This window comes from Ruditapes philippinarum, unplaced genomic scaffold, assembly GCF_026571515.1.
Source record: "Ruditapes philippinarum isolate M1 unplaced genomic scaffold, ASM2657151v2 ctg620_1_1_1_1, whole genome shotgun sequence".
NCBI classification, from domain to species: Eukaryota; Metazoa; Mollusca; class Bivalvia; order Venerida; family Veneridae; genus Ruditapes; species Ruditapes philippinarum.
In genome coordinates, this window is record NW_026863506.1 from 175,987 (window position 1) to 199,754 (window position 23,768).

The 23,768-nt window shown below is 30.5% G+C and overlaps 1 protein-coding gene across 16 annotated transcripts in view; it reads right to left on the bottom strand.

Annotated features, from left to right (window-relative positions):
• Window positions 1-2,413: 2,413 nt before the first annotated feature.
• The window catches only part of LOC132722256 (endothelin-converting enzyme homolog), a 138,208-nt gene continuing 116,853 nt past the window's right edge, over window positions 2,414-23,768 (bottom strand). For 8 of the 16 annotated variants that reach the window (XM_060706711.1, XM_060706720.1, XM_060706718.1 and 5 more), the window contains 22 exons: window positions 17,461-17,580; window positions 15,136-15,346; window positions 14,635-14,844; window positions 14,069-14,319; window positions 13,663-13,766; window positions 13,274-13,451; window positions 12,649-12,768; window positions 12,231-12,320; window positions 11,690-11,838; window positions 11,205-11,299; window positions 10,645-10,763; window positions 10,060-10,080; window positions 8,948-9,046; window positions 8,550-8,627; window positions 7,962-8,065; window positions 7,390-7,500; window positions 7,099-7,166; window positions 6,287-6,411; window positions 5,372-5,437; window positions 5,106-5,201; window positions 4,882-4,958; window positions 2,414-4,571 (listed from right to left, as the gene is read on the bottom strand). In XM_060706711.1, coding sequence (XP_060562694.1) covers window positions 4,472-4,571; window positions 4,882-4,958; window positions 5,106-5,201; window positions 5,372-5,437; window positions 6,287-6,411; window positions 7,099-7,166; window positions 7,390-7,500; window positions 7,962-8,065; window positions 8,550-8,627; window positions 8,948-9,046; window positions 10,060-10,080; window positions 10,645-10,763; window positions 11,205-11,299; window positions 11,690-11,838; window positions 12,231-12,320; window positions 12,649-12,768; window positions 13,274-13,451; window positions 13,663-13,766; window positions 14,069-14,319; window positions 14,635-14,844; window positions 15,136-15,346; window positions 17,461-17,580 — 2,592 coding nt within the window. In that variant the 3' untranslated portion in view covers window positions 2,414-4,471. Of the gene's footprint in view, window positions 4,572-4,881; window positions 4,959-5,105; window positions 5,202-5,371; window positions 5,438-6,286; window positions 6,412-7,098; window positions 7,167-7,389; window positions 7,501-7,961; window positions 8,066-8,549; window positions 8,628-8,947; window positions 9,047-10,059; window positions 10,081-10,644; window positions 10,764-11,204; window positions 11,300-11,689; window positions 11,839-12,230; window positions 12,321-12,648; window positions 12,769-13,273; window positions 13,452-13,662; window positions 13,767-14,068; window positions 14,320-14,634; window positions 14,845-15,135; window positions 15,347-15,711; window positions 15,863-17,460; window positions 17,581-23,768 lie in introns of those variants that run through there. The other 8 variants (XM_060706721.1, XM_060706726.1, XM_060706722.1 and 5 more) reach the window with 3 other exon arrangements.

Consider the following 23,768-nt stretch of genomic DNA (forward strand, 5'->3'; position numbering starts at 1 on the left):
CGGGAAACGTTATAATAACGTTGTTTTGATGTGTATGACGTCATTCTGTCAATATCAGAAGACATTTTGAAGTTGCGGATATTTTACGCTCGTGCTTTAAAGAAGAGGTGCTAAAACAGCTTTATCAATCAAAGGGCTGCAAGCTCTGTGGTATTTTCTAATCTTTGTAATCTAAATCGTACTGTATATCTGTATGTATTTTCCTGTATTAGTTTATTTTTATGTACTATAATTCATCTTGCAAGGCACCAGAGTTTGATACATACGGAATTTTGCATAACTAGAGTTGCATCAAAAAGTCATTTATGTTCATTTTTTATGACAGCCACACTTTATCCTTGCATATCATGTCTATTTCTTAAACAAAGACACTTAAAAAAGAATTTTAAAAAAAAAATGCTTTGACTGGGATTTAAACTTGTCTCACGAAACGGGCGCGTTACCTCTGCAGCACAAACAATGCCTGGTTAAAATCAAGTCATTCTAAATTTAGAACTTCCATTGCTTTTCGGGTTTGTAATCCTTATTAATTTCGAGGTATTTTGTTCAGGATAAACTTGTTGTTTAAAATTGAAGTAAATAATTTAGCAAAAATCTTCTCGCCTAAACAGTTCGACATGTAGAATCTATATATTCCACTACCCGGCAGTCAGATTTATTTGTGTAGTATTCGGTAATCGACATCGCTAAAAATAGCATTTTCATTGATTAAAATCATATTCATCCGCGTAAATTTATTGACAATTCTATAAGCCAACGCTACTTTTAAACTTTGAATGCGTTGTAATTTGTTAGATACTTGTAACAAAATAAAAATATTTCTTTCTTTTAGATTGCTAGTTTTAAGCTGTTTTGAGAACTACTTGTTGTTAGGTCTGTCGTGAAATTCTGTGTCAGAGATTGAATGTCCGCTTTGTATTTCACTGATCTTCGATCAGAAAATACAAAAATGGACGTCCCGGATCCAGCAAAACTTCGGACAGTTATACAGTTCTGTGTAAATCTTGGAAAGATGCCAGGGGAGACAAAAACAATGATCGAAAGTGTGACAAATAAACCGTCAGTGTGTCGTTCTCTAATTTATAAGTGGCATCGACGATTTTTGGATGGAAGGGAAAGTGTTGGGGATGATTTGCGGACTGGTCGACCTGTCGAGGTAAGAGGCAAAGAAACTGTTGAAAGTGTGCGTGCGAAGATTAATGAAGACAGACGGATAAGTTTAAGGCAGATCAGTGATTCTTTAAATTTATCGTATGGAACTGTTCAGAGAATTGTAACTGAAGAGCTAGAAATGCGTCGTTTGAGTGCTCGATGTCGACTGCTGTCAGCGGATGAAAAACAACAACGAGTTCAGGCGTCAAAAAATTTCTTGCAACGTTTTCAGAAAGAGGGTCAACAGTATTTAGATCGCATTGTCACTGTTGACGAGACATGGCTATTTTTCTTTGATCCTGAATCAAAACAACAATCTATGCAATGGACGAGTTGAGAGGAGCCACCCAATGCATACTGTCATCATTCAGCCAGGAATGGTATGCGAGTACATTTAGAGACTGGGTCCGCCGCCATGAAAAATGTGTGCGGGTTTAAGGGGAATACCGTACTTTGAAAAGTTATAAGGCAAAACGGTAACGTAGATTACTTCCTATGATGGCATAACGTCGTTTGTGACGTCGTGAGCTGCGCCGCATTTTGTCATGTCTATGCATATAAACTGGTGCAGAATCGTTAATTCTTGTACAATCTTTACAATATTTTGAGAATTTGCCGACATATGCTCACTTAATAAGATACTAGAATTACACGTGATTTGCTTTATTACTTTTTGTTTTATACAGGGTGTCCACGAATTTTTGGATCACCCCTCGTATATATACTCAATACAAATGTAATGTAACACGACCACAAGGATATTGTTAGCTCGTAGAATACAGCATTGGATATTTGTTATGGTAATATAATGATAGCTCTTATTTGAGGCTTTCCGTACTAAATATACTGTAACAGTAAATTATGCTTTGGCATTTTACATCCTTTTTTGGAGTAGTTGTGCAAAGTTCCTGTTATGTATAAGTTAAACGCTTATAAGAAAAGCTGATGATTTAATTTAGGGGAGGTAGCAAAACAACATAATGTAGCTGTTTAAATTTGTTTTCTGCTTCTGTTTTCTCTATTTCTTATTAGTGTCTACCTTGCGCAGTAATTGTACTACATTTCGTATGCGCATACTGTTTGTCCAATATACTCTGCGTTTAAAAATGGTGAATGGTAATACATTAAACACTGTAGACAAACAATTAAAAATTAGCAGTCAGTCATGTTCTAATATTGACCTTCTTATTAGGCAGAAATAGGTAAAAGATCAAATATTGACAGATGTGTTTGTATAAGAAATAATATATGACATGACCACAATCTTTATCAAGAATCTTTATTGCAAAAATATATAAGAATGCATGATATGATAAAACTCTGGAAGTACTTTCTTTAAAGATAAACTCAGTTATTTACACAGTCATAATAAACAGACAACAATAACAATTTAGTCAACCAAATACATCATAAAGATATCAATAACATTGCCATTTTGTATTCATGGTATATAATCCTTTTGATATCAACTCTTTTCACATCTAGAAAATAAAACGAAAACAGATATGTTTGTCCAAAATTTTTTCTTATCTTTTCATCGATTCTTCTAACTAAAAGAAAAGCAAAGCATAAGATACCTTAATAAAAATATACAGATACATTTAAAAAAAATCATAGCAAAACAGAAAGATTCAATATTTTAATGGACTTGAAACGTTGCATAATGAATCCAATGTTTTGCTAATTATCAGACAATTAACATCTATATATAGAAACGGCAGCGGAGAGACAAAGTCAGAACACGATAGCAACTGTAAACTAGAAAACTTAATAAGCTCATTGACATTTAAGATTAAAAGATTTTTTACACTGTATTTTATTTTAAATCTACGCAATTACTATTTTTGTTATTTGGTTTGATGTTGCACGTACACTGTAATGTTAAAATGGCAACTTTTTAGCTTTACTTGTGAAGGAAGGCCTTGGGTGCCCTTCTATGCAATATTTTGGGTACGAATTAGCATCCAAGTAGAACCACAGGCGTCTGTAAGCTAGCTCAATAGCTTCCTCACATAAAAATATCCCAGTCCTGGCGGGATTCGAACCAACAACGACAATTGGTGAGTGGTGTGAAGTCGAATCACTCGGCCAATCAATTTAAAGACGCATTTACGCATTTTACAAGACAAAATAAATCTAAACGTGTAAATTCAGTGAAGTTTTTTATCTGTGTTTAAAGATTTTCTCTCTTTAATTATTTTTTTAATCCGCGCATTGCACTTTATCCTTTCACCCGGAAACGTATTGTTTGGTTTACAAAATATGACCAACATAGCTAAAAATATATTAGATTGATAAAAACCAGTCCAAGAATTATATTCCCATTCATATCAATGCTTACAAAATGTCAAATTTTCAAGTAAATAAAATATGTTATTAATCTTACAAAACAACATTGGGTTTAAAGTTAATTTTGTTTTAAGGTTTGTTGATCACTCCTGATCTTAATTCTTTTGTCATGTAAATGATTGTATGTAACTGATCTGTTTAACTAGCAATAAAGCAAAGCATGGCAAAAAATAAATTAGAAAACATAAACTAAACAGTTTTAAAAGGATTCACAAATTTTAAATTTAACTGAACCTCTTTTTATAGATTGCTTATCCAGGCAAAAGCAAAACGTCAAGTATCAATTACTCATCATGTATCAATTACACATCAAACCTTTGCTCACATTCAAAATAGTTCAACTTAATATCCAGTTGTCTTTGTTCATTCTTCATAGTCTTAAATTAATAAGCATTCACAGCTTATAATAAACATAAATTGGATGTCTTAACATAAAATACAAACAATAAACACTAACATAACATACACTTGTCCTTGAAGTTACTCTATTGTTTTAAATAAAAAATATTCGCAACTGCAAATTAAGAACACAAAAACTTCACAGGGCAAAGTATAATCTCACCTCCATCTACATCAACTGAAAGCTATACTTTGATCACGAAAAGGTCGGAGTAAATATCACAAAAGACTCCTCAATTTTCTCTACAGAAGCTTTGAAAAGCAATGTTTATTGTAGAGAATAACGCCATTTCCTTGCAAATATATCACATTGAAAACAAAAAAGGCTAACCGTTGTTAGTATGTCAAAGTATTTACATATTGTCCTTTTCACCAACACCAGATCCTAATCAATTTATTACTATACAAACATCTATTTGATAACAGTTGATTTCTTGCAACTTTGATTATCTTATATTTTATCTATCTAGTAGATGTCAAAAGACTTTTTGCATTATTTGTATATACAAGCAGCAACTTAAATAGCAAACGCTAGCGAAGCAGTCTTCTTTGAGTTGACTTTTGATGCAAACTACCAAACTTCACATTTGGTTGCTGGATTGTATTGTGAAATATAAGAGCACTTGAACACTTCCTGGAATGCTAGTGAATTCGACAAGGCACCTTCAATTCTGCAAATAATAGAACTTTATGTAAGCATTGATTTAACAGGTACACTTGTATATTTGAATTATAATATAGTGAAAAGATTATTTCAAAGTATGACCAAAAAGACCAGCAAGAGAAAGCAGTGTTTAGGTCACATAGCCCCTCACTATGTTCAACCTAGCAAATACTATATTGTTTTATATATTCAATGAAAGTTGCAAAAATATTTACAATTGATCGTTTATGTTTTAAAACTTGCATAATGTAATAACATGTTTCCACGTTAATGTTTTAAATACAAATAGCTAAATTATTACACTAATTCATACTAACCTATATGGCCCAGGACTATGGGTATCCCACAACAAAAAGTCTTCGATCCCAGAATCTGTCCATTTTGAGCAATATAACTGAAATAGATCGATGGGAATATGCATTGATTATCATTATCTTAAAATATTTCTACCCAAATTTTTTTTTACTAAAAATTACTAGTCAGATATTTAACTGTGTTTTGTTCTAAGAGCTGATGATCTGCAATACAAGTTTCTAGTTACCTGAGCAAAGCTGACATAGAATATTTGTCGATTAGTTAGTGTAACACCTGGAATTGGTTCTTCAGTTCCGTGTTCGTTTAACCATAATTCATATGCCTGTAAAATGAAAACATGATGTTATAATTTAGCGTACATTTACATTTATTAGTCTGCTACTAAAGCAAGCTATTAAAAGAAGTTTCAGTAATAGTTTATCACGACAAATTATTTACAATATGGTTAAAGTTCTAAAAGGAGTGGTGTTTCTAAAATAAAGGCTCACTTACAATATTTGCGGCTCGTAGTCCGCCATTATCAGCAATATTTTCCTCTAGCGTTTGCTCCCCATTTATCTGAAATAATTATAGTAAATAATTATGACATAAATTGGATATGATATTTTATAATAATTTTCGTAGCCAAAACGTAAATTAACTTTAAAATTATTAAAATTTATTTAGATATTGCAGTCAACATTTAAAACCTTTACTGTGTAACAGATAAAAATCACTTAATATGTTCAAAATGCTTCCGAACAAACATAACCCATCATATTTCATTACCGCCAAGGAGCTGCATCAGTCATTTTACTTTAACAAAACTGTAACAAAACGCATTTTACAAGAAAATTTTTAAAAGAGTCCAGGATAAGTAAAATTGCCAAATATCGCAGTGACTACTATATTTCGGCTGGAAGCTGAAACTTTTACATGTAAAAGAAACCATGTTCAATTTAAGCCACAAGCCAACGCCTATAATTTCATTAAAATAAATCAACATGCTGCCATCATTATTAAAAATTGCGGTTCTGCAGTCTCTGGAAACATCGACATTGTTTGTAGAAAATGTGAAATATATATTCGACTAAGAGTCCTTTTTTTACAAGACCGCCAGAAAACTCTAATTTCGAATGGAAAATAATACAGACATACTCCACTTCAAGTAATCTGTAATTTGGCATTTAAACCGGTTGTAACGGATTGAAGGCATCTTATTAAAAAATATCTGTCAAGTCTTTATCTTAATACACCCTAATTTTAACTTTGCTATACCTTTATTCCATAAAATTAACTGGAACAACAATTCTTCTGTTTACTCAGTGCCACAAAGAAATCTGACTTATATTTCACTGATTGAAATGTATTAAAATACATAATAAATAGAAAAACACCTTAAATATTAAAAATTGTCTGCATACTTACTGTATGATTGTTGATCTTGAAATGATCATACTGGTCTTTCATACAGTGAGTAGTTACATTAAACTGTTTGGCAGTAAGAGGATCCCACCAGTCTCTGAGGACACCTTTGCCGTCATACTGTCTTCCTGAATTATACATTTATACACAAAATGACATCTGTAACAAGTTTGTTTTTCTTCCTGTGTGTGTTTAGAAAACTTTACAGAAAGAAATATAGTTCACCTTAACGAACTTGAAGTTTTAGTAATAAACACTCTCATAAGCTATTAAGTAAGAAGTAACTAAGGTGTAATCAGCAAGGCAATTTTCTGAGATAAATATTCCAAGTTATTATCCTGTTATCAATATTATCAACAGGAATAAATCTTTAGACTGCATTCGAAGTAATTAGCATGTAATTAATAATAAAAACGACTCAATTTACAGAAACAAACACATGAGCATATATTAAACAAAAATAATTATTGTATGAATGTTGAATGGTCTACGCTGGGCATTTTTCAAAAAGTATTCCAAATATTGTTAAAAACAACATAAATTTACCGTATCCTTAAAAACTATTACAAGCTCTTAATGTTGATATTTTCAGTGATGTAATTTGAACATTTATATGATGGATTATAATATTTTGTTCCAGAACAAGTTATAATCTGCTATAAAAATATATGTGATATCTGAATTGCCAAAACATTTCATGTATAGTTCTTTCATGATTTGTTGTTATACCTCTATTACAACATACTATCACAAATCGCAGATCTTCCAATGCACCAGAAAGTGTAAGTTTCGTGATGAAATATGATTATACAAACCTTGTATGTCAAAAGCATGAGTTATTTCGTGACCAATCAACGACCCGATCGCACCAAAATTTAAGGCACTAAAACAAGAAAGTGTGTGAAAATCTTTAATATATTTTTTGAAGTCCAAAGATTGAGCTAATTACAAATATAAATAAAACTTCTTCTTTATTATATAAATTAGATACAAAAACGATAATGACAGTTCTCGTAGAATAGACTCAAATAGTTTATTGAGATATAGGTATAGTACACACACGTTATGTTATGTTAAACTAGATTCATATGTAAACTGTCACTTACCTGGGCCCTTCATTGCTAAATATTGGTAGATGAAATAAGGCTATGGGGAAGATTATATCATTACGGACTGGCGAGTAATCTGATTCAACAGTCACAGGTGGATTCAGCCAACTGCAATGATAATTTCGAAATATGTCATTGCTTTGAACAGAATATTTTTTCAAAAACACGAAATAGTCTCCAAAAGTTATTGTAATGTTCTTTTAAAACGTTAAGTAAAGTACAGCATGTACATGTGTTTATGTTATGTTTGAGATTTAGATACTCGATGTATTCAAAACAATCCCATTAATCTATCGTATAAACAACTTGTAAAAGTGGTAATATAATTTAGTTTAACAGACGGATAATTATTTTTTTCCAGTGCTTTAAACATATGAGCCGCGTCACGACAAAACCAACATAGTGCGTTTGCGACCAGCATGGATCCAGACCAGCCTGCGCATCCGCGAAGTCTGATCAGGATCCATGCTGGTCGTAAACGCACTATGTTGGTTTCGTCGTGACGCAGCTCATATGATAACAACTGAATTTTGTCTATGTTCTTTACAAATGTTAACCATGTTTTATACCTGTTGTGTCTGTCAAAACTTTCATTTAAGTCGTTTATCATGTTCTGTATGGTGAATGTTCTCCAATTGAGCAAGTTTCTAAACCAGTCCGAGCCAACAGAAAACTACAAAATAAAATAAAACTTTTTATCTTTTGTAACGAAACTTAGTATAATGTAAAATAATATTTTATAGTACGCTCTATTTGTAATATAATATTTCATATTATATGTTGAAATTCTTCAGACAATCAAAGTATGATTTTATCAAAATATTGGTCTTATTTTCAATCAAATGTTAAAGCGTTGTGAAGTCATAGCAATTAATTAATAACATTTACATTATATAGTAAATTCGTTATGATTCGCTCGTGTATAACATTATAAATGGAGCAAATAATTTCATTTTTGTCTCTCAGGCGTATACAGTTTTCTTTTATTACTCTCCTGAGATCAAATAATACCGGTGAATCACTTAAATTATGTCTGAATATTATATATCATACAAGCTGTGCCATAGGTTTTTGGTACGGATGAAATATTGATCAATTACATTCGGAAATAATTTCAACTATCAAATGAAAGTAAAATAATAAAAAAACAATCTAACCTGCTCATAAAACTGGTCGAGGAATGTAGTATTTAAAATAAAGGACGGATAACTGACTTTCTCAATCATTTCATCAATCTAAAATAAAAGAAATAAATTTATATAATAATAAAAATTAGCAACATATTACTATTTTCACCCAAAAGGAAAAAGAATAAACTAGGTATCACTTTTGTTTCCCAATCATTGGAATAAACTATCACAATTATCACATTATTAAACAAGCAGATGAGATAATTCAATTGATATAATATTTTCAAAAACCGTAAACAGCAATATTATTACCCACATCAATCCTATGGAAACAAAACATAACATGACTGGCTATAAAATAATTTGTTTCCATGTCATCAGATCATTAAAGGTAATTGTTGTTAAGAATCGAACAAAACATTTACCTTCGCAGAAGCATGTTGTTTCGTTGTAGAGTCCATCCAGATCTTTCGTAAAAGGTATTCTTTAAATGCCTTTTTAACATAGTCAACCAAAACTTTTATCTATAATATCATGAAGAAAAAGATATAATGACAATTGCGTTGTTTGATAATACAAAACAAAAAATATTTATGTTTAAATAAATAATAAAAAGGTATTATTATTACAGCATATCAATGTGAAACAGAACGGAAATGAATAAAATGCAATAACCTTTTATGAATGCGTTATAGAAATAACCTTAATTGTCAAGTAATGAATTATGCATCGAATCAATATGCATTAACTGGAAATGGAAATACAGGTTTTAATTATGAATAAAATAAACATATACTTCGTCATTGTCATCAATGATTTTTTTTCCGTTCACCTGAGGTTGATTTCTAGAGCTTTTGAAATTCCGTCTGTATATGTTTGCTGCTTTGAGGAAATTTCATTTTATATGTTCTGATTTAAAAATTTGTTGTATTGCTTTGGGATAAGGAGTCGTTAATACAAAATAAGGCATATCACCTTTAAACCCGTATTCATTATAATACCTTTTATCACTGAAAACAGAAACTTCAAACAAAAAGCCATTATCCGTTCAACCATTTGCATACGTGCTAACCTTTGTAAAATAACTTGTCAAGATTTCTATAGCATGTCACTACAGCTATCTAGCCATGTTTTTACAATATAAATGCAAAAAAGCTTTCCTTTTTAAGGTAACTGTATACGGGTCTAAAAGCTTATACTAGCAAATAAAAGAGAGGAAAACGATTATGAAAGCAAGCGTGAATAGATCAAATAATTCAATTTATCATTAAGATCAGGTTTTTGTTCTGTATAGTTTTACACTGGATAGTATTCATACTACACGACCAGTAGTGTCAATCTGAAACACCATTTGATTTCTAGATGTATCGCTTCAATTTTCAAAGCATCCATGTCTTTGATATAGTTTAATATTTATGTAAGTAGACATCATATACTGACGAAATAATCCAACAATATTAACTTGGTAAACATATTCAAATGACACTACTGGTGTATAAAATGTTGTGTCTGCAGATGATATGCCCTACATACAAACCTTTTCAACACGGTCTACATCCTACATAGTTGAAGAAATAGATTTACAACAGGAAAGTGCTAGCGTCAGTTATAAAGTTTGTGCATGTGTGTTTATATAAAGGAGAACACTATGTGCATTTATATAAAAGTTAATATATACGCTATCACGTTCATTGCGATTACAAGTATGCTAGTTATAAAGCTAACCTACATATAAAGACAGAAACTTATAATTTTGAGTATAAATAGCAACAATATATTGTGAAGCATTAATATACATTGAGATAAAGCATGGATGACTGTCCTAATATATAAGTATGTCGGGTTCTTTTTAATTTCTAAAATTATGAAACATAAAACAAACAAAGTTTAACTTTTAAACTTGTTTCCGTTTAGTTTATCTTAACTTATAAATAGTCAGTTATGTAGGCAATATATTTATAAGTATAGAAATGAGCATTCACGTGTTACAGAAAGTGTTTTAGGGGTAAATAATGCAAACAATTGTGCTATGAAATATTAAGTAAATCTTTCTAAATCAAGGTCAAACAACAATATAACATAAGTGCAATATAATAGTAAATGACAAGTGTATGACAATTACCCTGGACATCGATTTATCTATAGACGTTGCATTCACGTATATAGCACCGGTGGCTAATCCCATTGCCTTGTTTGTATAAAATGTACATCTTCTCCAATGCTCGCCTTCCATGTCTACATCTAAAACATTTAAATATAAAGTTAAAATATCAAGACATGGACATGAGAAAAAAAGATTCGGACAAAAATGGGATAATATAAATGATCAATCACAAACATAAATAATTTGAATTGCAAATTAAAACTCATTAAATAACATGCATAAAAATCATGGCACAATACATCCGCCAATGTGGATGCCATATAACCTTAGATGTAATGCAATTTTGTAAAACTAACAAGTATAGACTATTAGATATTGATTGATAACTGTTATATCGCTTTTTAATGTATTCAGTATATGTACTGTACACTTATAAGATATCATATGAACACAAAGTACAATTTAGAAAATCAATTTATTGAGTTGTCATGAAACAATTGTTTCCATAAAACAACACCTTTATCGCTTTATATATTTTACACATCTTTAAAAACAATTAAAGAACTAAAAAGAATTACCTGTAGCTTGGTCCACTTCAGGGTCAAATGTGCTTAAGTCAAAGTATTTAAACATAGATCTTGCAATACTCAGTGCAATGTACTGTGAGAGGATTCTGAAAAAGACACTCCTTATGATTAAATAACAGTTAATAATTTTTATTAAGCGCAGCCGAAAAATTACGAAAGTATACTATATATTTACTTTAAAATTGTGTGATTAAAAGTTCTCCTTATCATGCAAAGATCAAATAAATTGTGTCCTTCAATTAGATCAAAACTTCCTAATTGGTTGAGAAATTGATATAATCATAAATAACGGAATAGCAAATATTAAAGAACATGATTAGACGCCTATGATGTACTGGTTTATCTTTGTATATACTAGCCGCACGATAATAGCAGACTAAGGTAACGGTAGCCTTTATATGCTACTATTATGCTTTGCTTCATCATTTAAATGATATCGAACTAATAAATAACGTCATAAGATAGTCAAAGCTTACCCAGTTAAAGTTTTGTTTTGTTTGTACTCATTTACAATAACGCACACCTCTAATAACGCATTCTCGTGTAAGACAATTACTTCTGTTTGATCTGCTATGCGTTTGGATGGAGATCCGACAATTCCATTTAAATAGTTTGCCCATGGAATCTATGTTTCAGAATGAAAATATTATCTTAAGAATATGCAAGCAGCCAGTGAAAACGTGTTTATAATAGAATCGGGACGTTGTTAAGTTCTCAGAAATAAACTTATAAAATAGTTACGTAAAAATTTTGGGTAAGTTATACAAAGAAACAAATATATTTACCATAAGGCGTTTAAAACAGTAAGTTATTCCTTGGGTAAAATCACTGGAAAAAACACATTTCATAAGTCTAAGATTCAAATCGTTTTATAAACTGTTATCAAAAAAAACGTGACTGTGAAACATTTATTTTTTCATATCATGTTTCAACATCTGTTTTGCAGTATTTTCAATTTCAAATTTATTTCATTAATTTAAATCTTAAAACTAACATGCGTGTTTGTAATTTTCATACCATGTTGCCACATTTGGTTTGCAGGGTTTTCACTTTCATCGCATTGTAAGCCTGTGTTCGGTTATGAATATGAAGATCTATGTCATGTGCCTGAACAAAAGAGCAAACATATACTTATATATGGCGTGTTTCGCAGATAGCGCATGAGCACATCGTAAATAAAATTCTACAAGTTCGGAATTTAGTTGTCAATAATTTAATTTATATTACAAATTCAGCTATTTGAGAAAAATCTTAAAACTCAAATATCGCTTTTCTATGTTCATTGTTTGTTATTATTTTTCACCTTAAATGGATAAAAATAATAAAAGGAGAACGCAGTTAGAAAGATGCCCTACTTTTTAGAGAAAAACAATGAACTAAGCTACCTTGTTGGTTGTTTCATTCATAATTTATTTTCAGTAAAAGAGCAACTTACAAGGGACAGCTTTTTCTCCAAAACAAGAAGCATTTCAGCCAAGTTGTCTGCTTCCTCTTTCTGCTTGTCCCATAGAGTTTGCAGCAACAGTGACGTTTCCTTCAGATAATCTTTTACCAACTGTAACGTTAAAGAATGTTTTATTGATGTGTATCAAATAGGAACTAGCATTACCATCAATTTACAGGCTTAAGAATATTAACATAGTAAAATGGTAAGCCCCTTTCTCAAAACAATATGTACAGTGCTGTGTGACATCTGTACAAAGTTGCACAGTGCTTCTTCATCGCAGAGTTGTTACATTTTGAAGTTCGTCGGGATCATTGATTATCATACTTTGAGTGGTAGGATTGAGTGCAACGAAAGCTGATTTTCGACGGGTTAGGATAATGAACTGTCCGTTGCATCAGTGATACGTTTAATGGCAATGTCACATTTATAAGCTTATATTATTTTGTAAAATGTTGGAAGAAAATAGGATTTTTTTTGACAATACATTAAATGCACATTTCTTAATCACTGTAGCATAACCTATAAATTGACACTTTTTCATATAATACCTTTCACATTAATAGGACATGTGTTGGCTTGGCTATGTGAAAAGCAGTAATCAGTTTATACATACATCTGACAGGTTGTGTACAGGATGAGGGTGGGTATGTTTTATATGTGGAAGTTTTGTTGTTGTTCTTGGTGTTGGCGCTTCTGTAATTGTCTCGTTATTGTTATTTTCTGTCCCATTCGTCGTTGTAGTTAGATTTGGTGCGACAGAACTTGGTCCTGAAGTGTCTGTATCGTTTCCGCTGTAATATATTGTTTTCATGTATTATTTGTTATATTAAAAATATGTAACATTCAATTTTGTAATTATTCTTTATCATTAACCCATATTGACAATAATTTAAGATTTCAAATAGGTAAAAATATGAACATGTAGCACAATATAGCTTAAATCATTGTTGCAAGTTTTGTTCTACATGCGAAATATTTTAAATCATTGACTAAATCACAAACCTTGTTTCTGTTTCGGCAGTGTTGTTAGCGCTCCTCTGATGTAACAACTTCTTTTCTTCCGATTTGAAAATACCGTAAGGAAATGGCGAGCTTGCCGCTTCAATCTGTAATACAGTCATTAAACATGTATCTATATAATAATAAAAATAATGATAAGAAAAATAATAACAATAATGAACAACATAAAATAATTCATGTAATAGATTAGAATAAAATAATGCAATTTATATAACAATAACAATTATTAAAATAAAGTATGTTTTACATTTTACAACAAACGTAAGCGCTCTCGGAATGGACATCACTTTAAACATTCCTTTTCTTAAAGTTACTCTTCACGTTTTTCAGTATTCATTAGTCTTAACTTTTGAATGGTTTTCATATCTTGTTCAGAACAGAAGAATACCTTTATAATATTATGGACTGGATTACGCTCATCTGGTCCAACCATTATTTGGAATAATGGCCATGTGTTGAGTTTATGAACTTCTGATAACGTATTCATCAGATTGAAAACCTGACCATCTTTTGATATGTTAGCCAGCAGACCTTTAAAGTCATTCAGAGTTTTTTGCCGACCAACTTTGCTTTCGGCCATACAACTTTTATGAAATATACGAACTTTCTCTTGTGCTGGACTGTGTAATGTGTGAGATTCTGAAAGAAAAGATACGAAACACATTTAAACATTATTAATTTATATCTGGTGCGTGTAAATCGTCATGTAACCATTGTTTATGTAACAGTACCCATTCCTTTTCTTACGAAATAAACAATACAAGCTGCATAACATTCGATTACGACGTGATTTGTTGTTTGTGGGGTGTTTTTTGTTTTAATAATTAACTTATCGTGTGAATGAATTCCAGGTACACAATATCTTTGAACGAAATTGTGCGCTTTTTAAGCAGAACATTAGAAAAAATTGAACAAACGATGTTTTACAAGCTAATAATTTGACTAAGCACTTACCTATAAAGTCCTTTAACATATACATATTTTTATACGCTAACTCTTGAAACCTATCCCATACCCGGTATCCCGGTGGTATAGGTGTTTCTTTGAGCCAACCACCGCACGCATACTGGTGAAAATCTTCACACGGATCTGCTGTAGGATCCATTGCTCCTAATAACGAACTTGCTGCCTTTAAACAACCTGCGCTCTCACATTTTTCAGGAACTAGAACATCAATCAATCAATCAATCAATTAATAAATCAATTAAAAAATAAATTAATTAGCCATAATTAAAAATATATGTTGTCCCAATTTTATTCTCAATTATTCTCTTAAAAAAGTTATCGTGTCAAATACATTTTTTCACGTTATTGTTTAAGATGTTATAAGAACATTCGACAAAGAAAAAACAACTAAAAAATAACAATAATTTTAACCAGTTTTCATTATTGATCACCTTTATAAGAAATAAAAAAAAATTTTTTTCTTTAACGTTTATCTCTCTTTAGATTTACCTTTAACGTCTTTCTTTTTGCCAATATGAGCAGCAAGTGCGATGATAATTATAACACAAACTACACCGAAAGCAATTAAAGCTTTCTCTATTCCCGTCAACCGTCTTCTTCTTTTACAGGCATCACAGTTAAACACTGGGTCATCATCGTCGTATTCTAGAAAGTCTTCTTCTGAGCCAGTACGACTGTCTTGGAATGGGGCGTCTTCCATCTGAAAAACAACAACAACAACAAAACAATTTTTAATATCAGAAGTATGACTTTCAGTTTTGATATGTGTTAGTACATGGCTTCTGAAAATATACTATCCCTATAAACAAAAAGGTATGTGCTAATACAAACTCATGTGTGTTACCATTTATTGAAATAAAATAATGAAAGAAGAAAGTAAAAAATTATATTAAACAAAAGATTTTGTCAGAACTCAAAATTAAAGTGTATGAAAATCATAATAGAAAAAGTTGATAGAAAGATAAAAGTTAATAAATGAAAATGCAGAATATAAACTACAGTTGAGTATTTGAAATTTAAGATATAAGATAATTTGTGTTTAGAATAATTCAAATTCTTAATTACCTTTCTTTTAAAGCATTTCATAAATATTGATTTATAAACCACATCCCTTTTTCTTTTATTTTTAAGAAACATTATTATATCATAAGCTCCCCGCCACCATTTGTGCAAAACGCAATAATAAGAATGGTTTCAGTGCAAAACGCAATAATAAGAATAGTTTCAGACATGAATCTACGTGAAGCATGAATACATACAGAAGGTATAGACGTTGTAAACACTATGCATGGATTTAAAGGCATCCTTCAAACTAAGTTTAGAAGTTACTATGGATGGAAAGAATTTGAATCATGAGAATGCTTTGGTCTCTAATAAGATATCATTTAGTGTATTAATAATCTTTTAAAACTTATTGTATATATTTTAAACACTCTTATAATACGATGTCGTGTTAAAAATTAATGTTTACTGTAAGAGAAAAAATATACTAAGTACTATTCCAGATAAGAAACGGATAAGCTGTATGTTTATACTAATAAACGACGTACCTCGATCTTGAAGGTAGATAGTAAGTTAGCTACGTGTAAAAACATTTGAAGCTATATCTAGCAAGATTTTTTTTTATCATAGCGTCTTAGTTTCTTGAATAATTTTCAATCGATTTAATCGCATACTGATAGATAATTGAAATGTGCAGTATAATAAATTGGTTTTTATAATACAACACATTTGAAACATCGCTTTCCATAATAATATGTACTAGGCGGCTTTTATTATTTAAAGTAATTTATTATTTTACAGAAAAGAAGTTTGCAGTATCATGAACTAGTTATAGGGATAAAGGCTTGGATTATATTAACAAATAACCGTTTATATATGTGGTTTTATTTATCTCGTCAATTTTTTTTAACTACTTATATTCATGGCTGCTGACAAATTATATATCATTGTCGCTGAAGTGGTTTAATTTTAATTGATTGCTTTCTTAATGTTTTAGCAGGTAATATGACCGTATATCCCATATTAGGCCAATACCAAATTACAAAATTACAATAATATTAGGCTGACTACCTTCCTCGTCGTCATATATCTAGGACAAACTATAAAAACGCTGTTGAGCCTACCATGCTCAGCCACATTAAATGTTAATCTTGCTCAATATATTCTGGTAGTAGCCTAATATAGGATTTATCTAGCCACAATGTGACAACTAAACATATAGTAAGGAAAGGAAGAGTATTTTGTAGTAGGCGTGATACCAATCTAAAGTGGGCCATATTACCTGTGAAACATCTTTTTAATGACATATATTATACAATGTTGATATAAACAAACACGGTAATAATTATAATAGCCAAACTAATTATTATAACAGTGTTAGTAAACGGGTTAAATTTCTAGTTGTCCGAAACATTTCCGCTTTTTCTATCACATTTCACCACAATTGCCATAATCCATCGGCAAAACAATGAATGAAAGAACTGAACATACAAATGCCCAACTTCTAAATAGATGACACCCGACATCACGGATTGTGTTATCGTAGCGCTACTTAAAAATTATTATGTTAAATATATTAGTAATCAATATAAGAAATAGTTTCTAGGACAACAATTGCATTTATAATTATATGTATATCCATAAACATATAAATACAAAACGTTGATTTGAAATGTGATATTTTGTGAAAAAGTTTATGTTTGTTACAAGTTAGCTGAAAGAAGATTAATATGAAAGTCCATAGCAAGCATGAGTAAAAGCTAGAGATGTGCGTCAAAGCTGAAACCAATGTTGATTTCATTATCTAACTACCTCATGACTACCACGCCTTTTAAAAGAATCATAAGACGCGTTCTTGATATATTGAATGAGACCTTTCTCTGACTCTCCGTAGTTGGATGATGTGGAATGCAACTTCTTATTCTTTTTGTCCTGTAAAAATTGTGTCTGGATATAGATTTGACATTTCATATAGAGTTCAAATAATTATAGCTTATCCTACAGTTCAAATACATACGACAATGTGTCATACAAGTATTGTTGAATATTATGTGTTGTTGCTTGAAAGTAACACGACATCATATTGACGTCATATTTATGTGCTTAGCAGCATAACAAGTTAGCAGAAAAGCTTTGCAGGTAGTGTAATAAAAGTATGACTTAAAAAATAAGACCCAAACAGAAAACAAAACCAAAATACATGCATGTATTGAAACAAAAGGAAAACCTTGCTTACAAAAGATACTAAAAACACAAAACTTCAAATAGAAGAATAGAATATTCTCCAATAATAAGTTATCCAAAATGCAATATTTCTAGTTTCTTAGATTAGATTAGAATATCTCACGTTATATCGTATTCGAAATGTAGTTTGTGTTGCTTCTTAATAGAATTGACCGATTTGTTTAGGCCTTTGACTTTAAACCATTTGCTAAATGCTAAGTGTCGTTGTTGGTTCGAATCACACAAGGAATTTTGGTCTTTCGTGTAAGTAAGCTGTCCTGCTAGCTTACAGTAAATCGATGGTTCGACTCTGAATAAGTGCATTATAGGACTCTAGAGGTTTTCCTCCATCAGCTTCAGTTAAAGTCGCCATATGACATTGACAGTGTTTTTCTTTAAACCGAAGAACTAACCAAACAAATTTAAATAAATAACACCAAAAATATACCAAAGCATTCGTTGAATTATTTATATCACCTAGTGAACATTTGTTTCATGGAATTCCAGAAACAGATGTATTTAATAATATGGTTTTATAAGACTGTAATTAAATAAATAAATGATAAACGCGGAAACGTTCTTTCTTATCAGAAATAATTGCCGAACTTGTGGCATTTGGTATGAAACTGGAATGTGTATCAATTTGGCAAACCAAACACAAATTTGTCTCCGGTATAATTTTGTAATGGATATAATGGACTTGTTAAGCGTAAAAAATGTCGTAATTAATGTATTGTTGAAAGCAAATCCAAGTATACAAAAAAACGTACTTACACGATTTCGTGTAGCAAATATTTTAACTTTTTTTAATTTGTTACAATATCTCTCTAATCGTTCTCTTGAGTTATGTATAATGTATATGAACTTGCTCCGCAGTTGGTTGTTAAAGTATAGATAAATACGCAACTTCTTAAAATAATTTACAACAAAGTAATTAACTGTAAGATTTTGACCTTTTCGATTATGTCCGTAAGTGGCAGAAATTCTTTGATTGTTTCTTTTCATTTATCTTATCGCAAAAACATTGACAAATTATAGGACAAATGAACTTCTGAACTTTCTACATATTTCAATATATACCACAAGAAAAGATTTATAAAATCTGACACTTTTCCCATTACTGGTATGAAAAATTGATACATTGGTATATTTGGAGCATCCTAGATTTTCGAAAAAGTTCTACTCAAAGTCATTAGAGTGTCTCTAGTACGATACATGCATTTTACGAGTTTGTTGATTAATAGATAATTGCATTTGTTTTTCATTACGGAAGACCATAAAACTATATATAACCCTCGGGATCAATTAAAACAAAGATGGTTACTGTTAATTCACTTATTTTCGCGCGCACGACACTGAGACGTTTTGACACAAAGAACATTTTTACAGACGAAATGAAATTTTGTCGGATCTTAAATTCGTGGATCGACCTATTTCCGAAAAACTACGGAATTTAGTTCCACACGAATGATAATAATTTTGCAAAAGGTGACATGAGTCTGTTCACGAGAGACATTAAAAGTCCAATATAGGTTCTCAAACAGATGAATAACATTTAAATTAGTAGTAATTTCATGAAATTTGTTGTAAGCAACATGTTAGAAGTACGTCCATTATATTGTATATTTATGTCATTTAAAGAAAATATGTCTCTTACACTACACGTTCGGACAGAGACAACAAGTGAATATATTTTATACACTTCTTTTCATACGAAGCATTACGTGCGTTTTATCCGAAGACAACCGATTATAAACCGTAAACGTAAAAAAACATACCATAGTAACGATGAATTAAGAAAAATGAACTCGACAAAATTAAAGAAAATAACAAATGAGCACACATTCTGTTACAAATTACATATCCTCGTTTGGTTTGCGGCACCTTATGTCTAAAATCAGGTCACTAAGAGCAACACAGATCGTCAAATTGGCATGGTACTTAATTTGTTGGTAATTTTAGTATGCCCTTTATTCAGTGTAACAATGTAAAATGTTGTCTCTTTCTTGAAAATAAATTGTATAGTTTCATTATTTTAAAATTAGCAAAGTTCTTACTGTATTACTGAAATATTAAAACTTTGATCATTTGAAACCATTCCAAGAATACTTCAGTTCGATATAATATTATGTGATTTGATTACCAAAAAAACCAGAACATTTCAGTAACACTTCTAGGATTAAGGTTTTTACATAAAGTTCCAGTAACCTAACAGATGTACGTGACTATTTAATTACTCTAGATTAGATTGTTGTTTCACTCAGACATGACCCTGGGCAGAATGCTCTCAAACTATCCAATAACACAATGTTCCTACTGCGTCTGGCAAGGCAATTTCTAGTCATTGTGTTCTACGTCCTATGACGGTATTGCATTCTTAACCACAACATTGCCTCCACACCGAATATAAGGCACATGTGCTTACAGAAATGTTTTACGAGAAACATATTACGCACGACAAATTACCTTTAAACTGACGAAAACGTATATGTTTAAAGTGATATTAAAATATCCAGACTTTTACGGTGTATGATCGATAGAAAATTTGCTTTAAGCTTTATCAATAAAAAGACATATGAAAATGTATGAAATGAAAGAACAATGTAAAATACATTTAAAACGAAACGTGTGCAACACACAAATCAATCATTAATTTACTCATATTGGAGGAAAGGAATGCCTAATCAGTTTAATACCTAACTCATGCTGGAAATCTATTCACTAATTTAAAGATTCCATCAATATTTGACTGTATTAATACCAAATGTATCTTTTAATTACGTTTGTATAAAGATAAAGAGTTACATACTAATGGCAAATTATATAAAACACATGGAATAACTTTGCCTTATGTGGACATAATTATCATGTCATGACAAATATCCACATTTTGATACCTTTATTTCCTTTCGTTTGCATACACTATTGCTGCCTTTGCGGACTCTAAGTCTGGGAAGATGCGATTACAGTGCTTATTTACTAGATTTATGAACACATAAATCAAACGTTATTGCTGATGAAAGTATTGCATGGCTAAAATTTTTATCATCAGTTAGCACTAGAAATTTTTTATATCAATGTAATATTGTGCGTATATCTTGTATAAAGTAACGTATTGTGGATAAACGTTTCTATAGCTTGAATATAAAATGTCAGTTGTTAATCAACACGAAAGGAAATTGGTTATTTGTGGTTATGAAATAAGACATATAAACTTGCATACTAAGCATGTTTTGCTAATAAGAAATTAAACAAGCAATAATAATCTCTATCACGAGTTTAATGAAAACAATATAGAAATAAGAAACTATAACTCTTAGAGAGTAATATTTTGTTGGTCATTATTATAATATTGTCACGTAGGTGTACAATCCTTCTTTTATAAAATATTTACATGTATAGATATAGATTTAATTGATAAAATGGTTTTAAGTGGGCCAAGGAAATGATATATGAACGTGAATTTGTTTTTCAGATCGTTTTCTCAAATAATGAAAATAAGTTTTAAGAGCTGTTTGGTAAATATATTCAAATAAGTATGTTTATCTACAAAAAGAAACGTTTACAGAATGATATGAATCAATTTATATAGATAATAATAAATACAATTGTAACCATTGTATTAAACTAAAATTTCTAAATGAAATAATACAGTAAAAATAACTTCAATAGGTAAATTCTTCACACATAAAACATCATAAACAGTTGTAAGCATTATCGATGCTTTTATTTAGTCTTAGTCTATTTTTGATTTTATATGCTGATGACCAAGTATTATTTACTACAAATCCCGACACCTTACAAAGCATGCTTAAGGACATCGAAATATATTGTAATACCTTTGGACTTAAAATAAACATAGATAAAACCAAAGTTATGATTTTCGAAAGAGGCAGACCTACACATTTTGATTTTCATCTTTATGGCAAAAAACTTGAAATAGTAACGTCTTTTAAATATTTGGGAATATACCTTTTTAAAAATGGAAACTGGTCACGAACACAAAAAGCATAGCAGAACATGCATCGAAAGCACTTTATAGATTGTTTGCTATTCTTCATCAATATGAATTCAAAACTAGTGAAAAATGTTAATTATTTGATTCATTAGTAGCATCAATTCTTAATTACTGTTCGGAGGTATGGGGAAATATTGAAGGTAGTGATATTGAAAAGATTCACACTAAATTTTGCAGAAAAAATCCTAGTTGTTAATATATCAACAAATCTGACAGGATTATATGGAGAACTTGGTAGAGAACCAATGAAAATTGTAAGACAAATAAACATGATTAGGTATTGGTTAAAAATTCAAAAATTAGAAGACAACAAACTAATAAAACAAATGTATAATATGCTAAAACTAGATGCAGATAACAATATAACTTATAATGGCCAAAACTGGGCATATCAAATTAAAACAATATTAAACAGACTGGGTCTTTCAGATATGTGGAACGATTTACATAAATATCAACATATTCCTGTTTTTGAATTTATAAAACAAAGAATATTAGACCAATATCATCAAACCTGGTTTTCAGAAATAAATAACTCTCAAAGACTTTTAACATATTGTAGGACAAAGTATTCATTTTCGATCGAACCTTATCTTGATTATTACAGTTTAGAAAGACGTTTCAAAATTGCTCTTAGTAGATTTCGTCTATCATCACACAATCTTGAAATTGAGAGGGGTAGATACTATAATATTCCAAGATTAGAAAGAACTTGCAAATTTTGTCGTTCTTTACTCATTGAAAATGAGTACCATTTTCTACTTACTTGCCCGATATATATAGATTTAAGACACAAATTTTTGAAGCGTTATTATTTTACATGGCCAACATTGCAAAAATTTGATAAGTTAATGATGTCTCAAAATAAGAAAGAAATTATCAATTTATCTAAATATCTATATTTTGCTAACAAACGGAGAACAGAATTAGAACAGTAGTAATCATCTATTTAAAATGAACCAAGAATCTCGTGTAACTAACCAAAAGCTCCTTTGTTTAAATAATAACACTTATGTAATCTATATATGACCTATCACTACACATTATTATATTATTGTAGGCTAGAAGTAAATGTATATTACTTAATGCTGAAATAAATTGTTGTTGTTGTTGTTGTTGTTGTTGTATTTGTTTCAAATATTGATGAAGATAGTTTTCATATTATTACAATACTTGTAATAATTATATAAGCCTTACTCCACAGCATACCATCGCATCAATTAAATACGACACGCTGTGCTAATTGATAAACAATTCCAATACATCTTTTTAATGTGTAATTACCGTGTTACAAATGGACGTTTATAATTTGCTAAAATGACAAAAATGATAAAACAAATTATTTAATTACCATACCTTTATACAGAACGGCATCATATCTTGATTAGTTAGATTTATCCTTTAAGATCCCTATCAATACAGTACAATGAACAGTGTCTGAATGTGGGCTTACATCAAAGCATTGCCGGCGATGTAAATAAAAGAAAGGCGGAGAGATTCGTTGGTATTGATCACAATAAAAAGATTACTCTCCATGTTCTTGCCTCTATGATCAGAGTAACAGAGTGTATGATTTTATCACCAGACTATCTGACATCATAGACAATTAGATTATCTCCGATACAGTGTCATCAAATATTGAAATCCTTAGACATATCAGGGGGATATGGCAATGGTAACAAATTAGGAAAATCGTTAAACGTATTTTTTTCTCTTAGAGATTACAATTAAACAATCTTATATTAAGACATCAAGTGTTTGCAAATGAATATAATAAGACAATACTCCCGCTTAAATGTATTCTTGCTTTTAATTGAAACAACCATTTTTAAACAGATGTCAAATGCGGATAACGGTAGTTAACCAGGGGTAGACAATT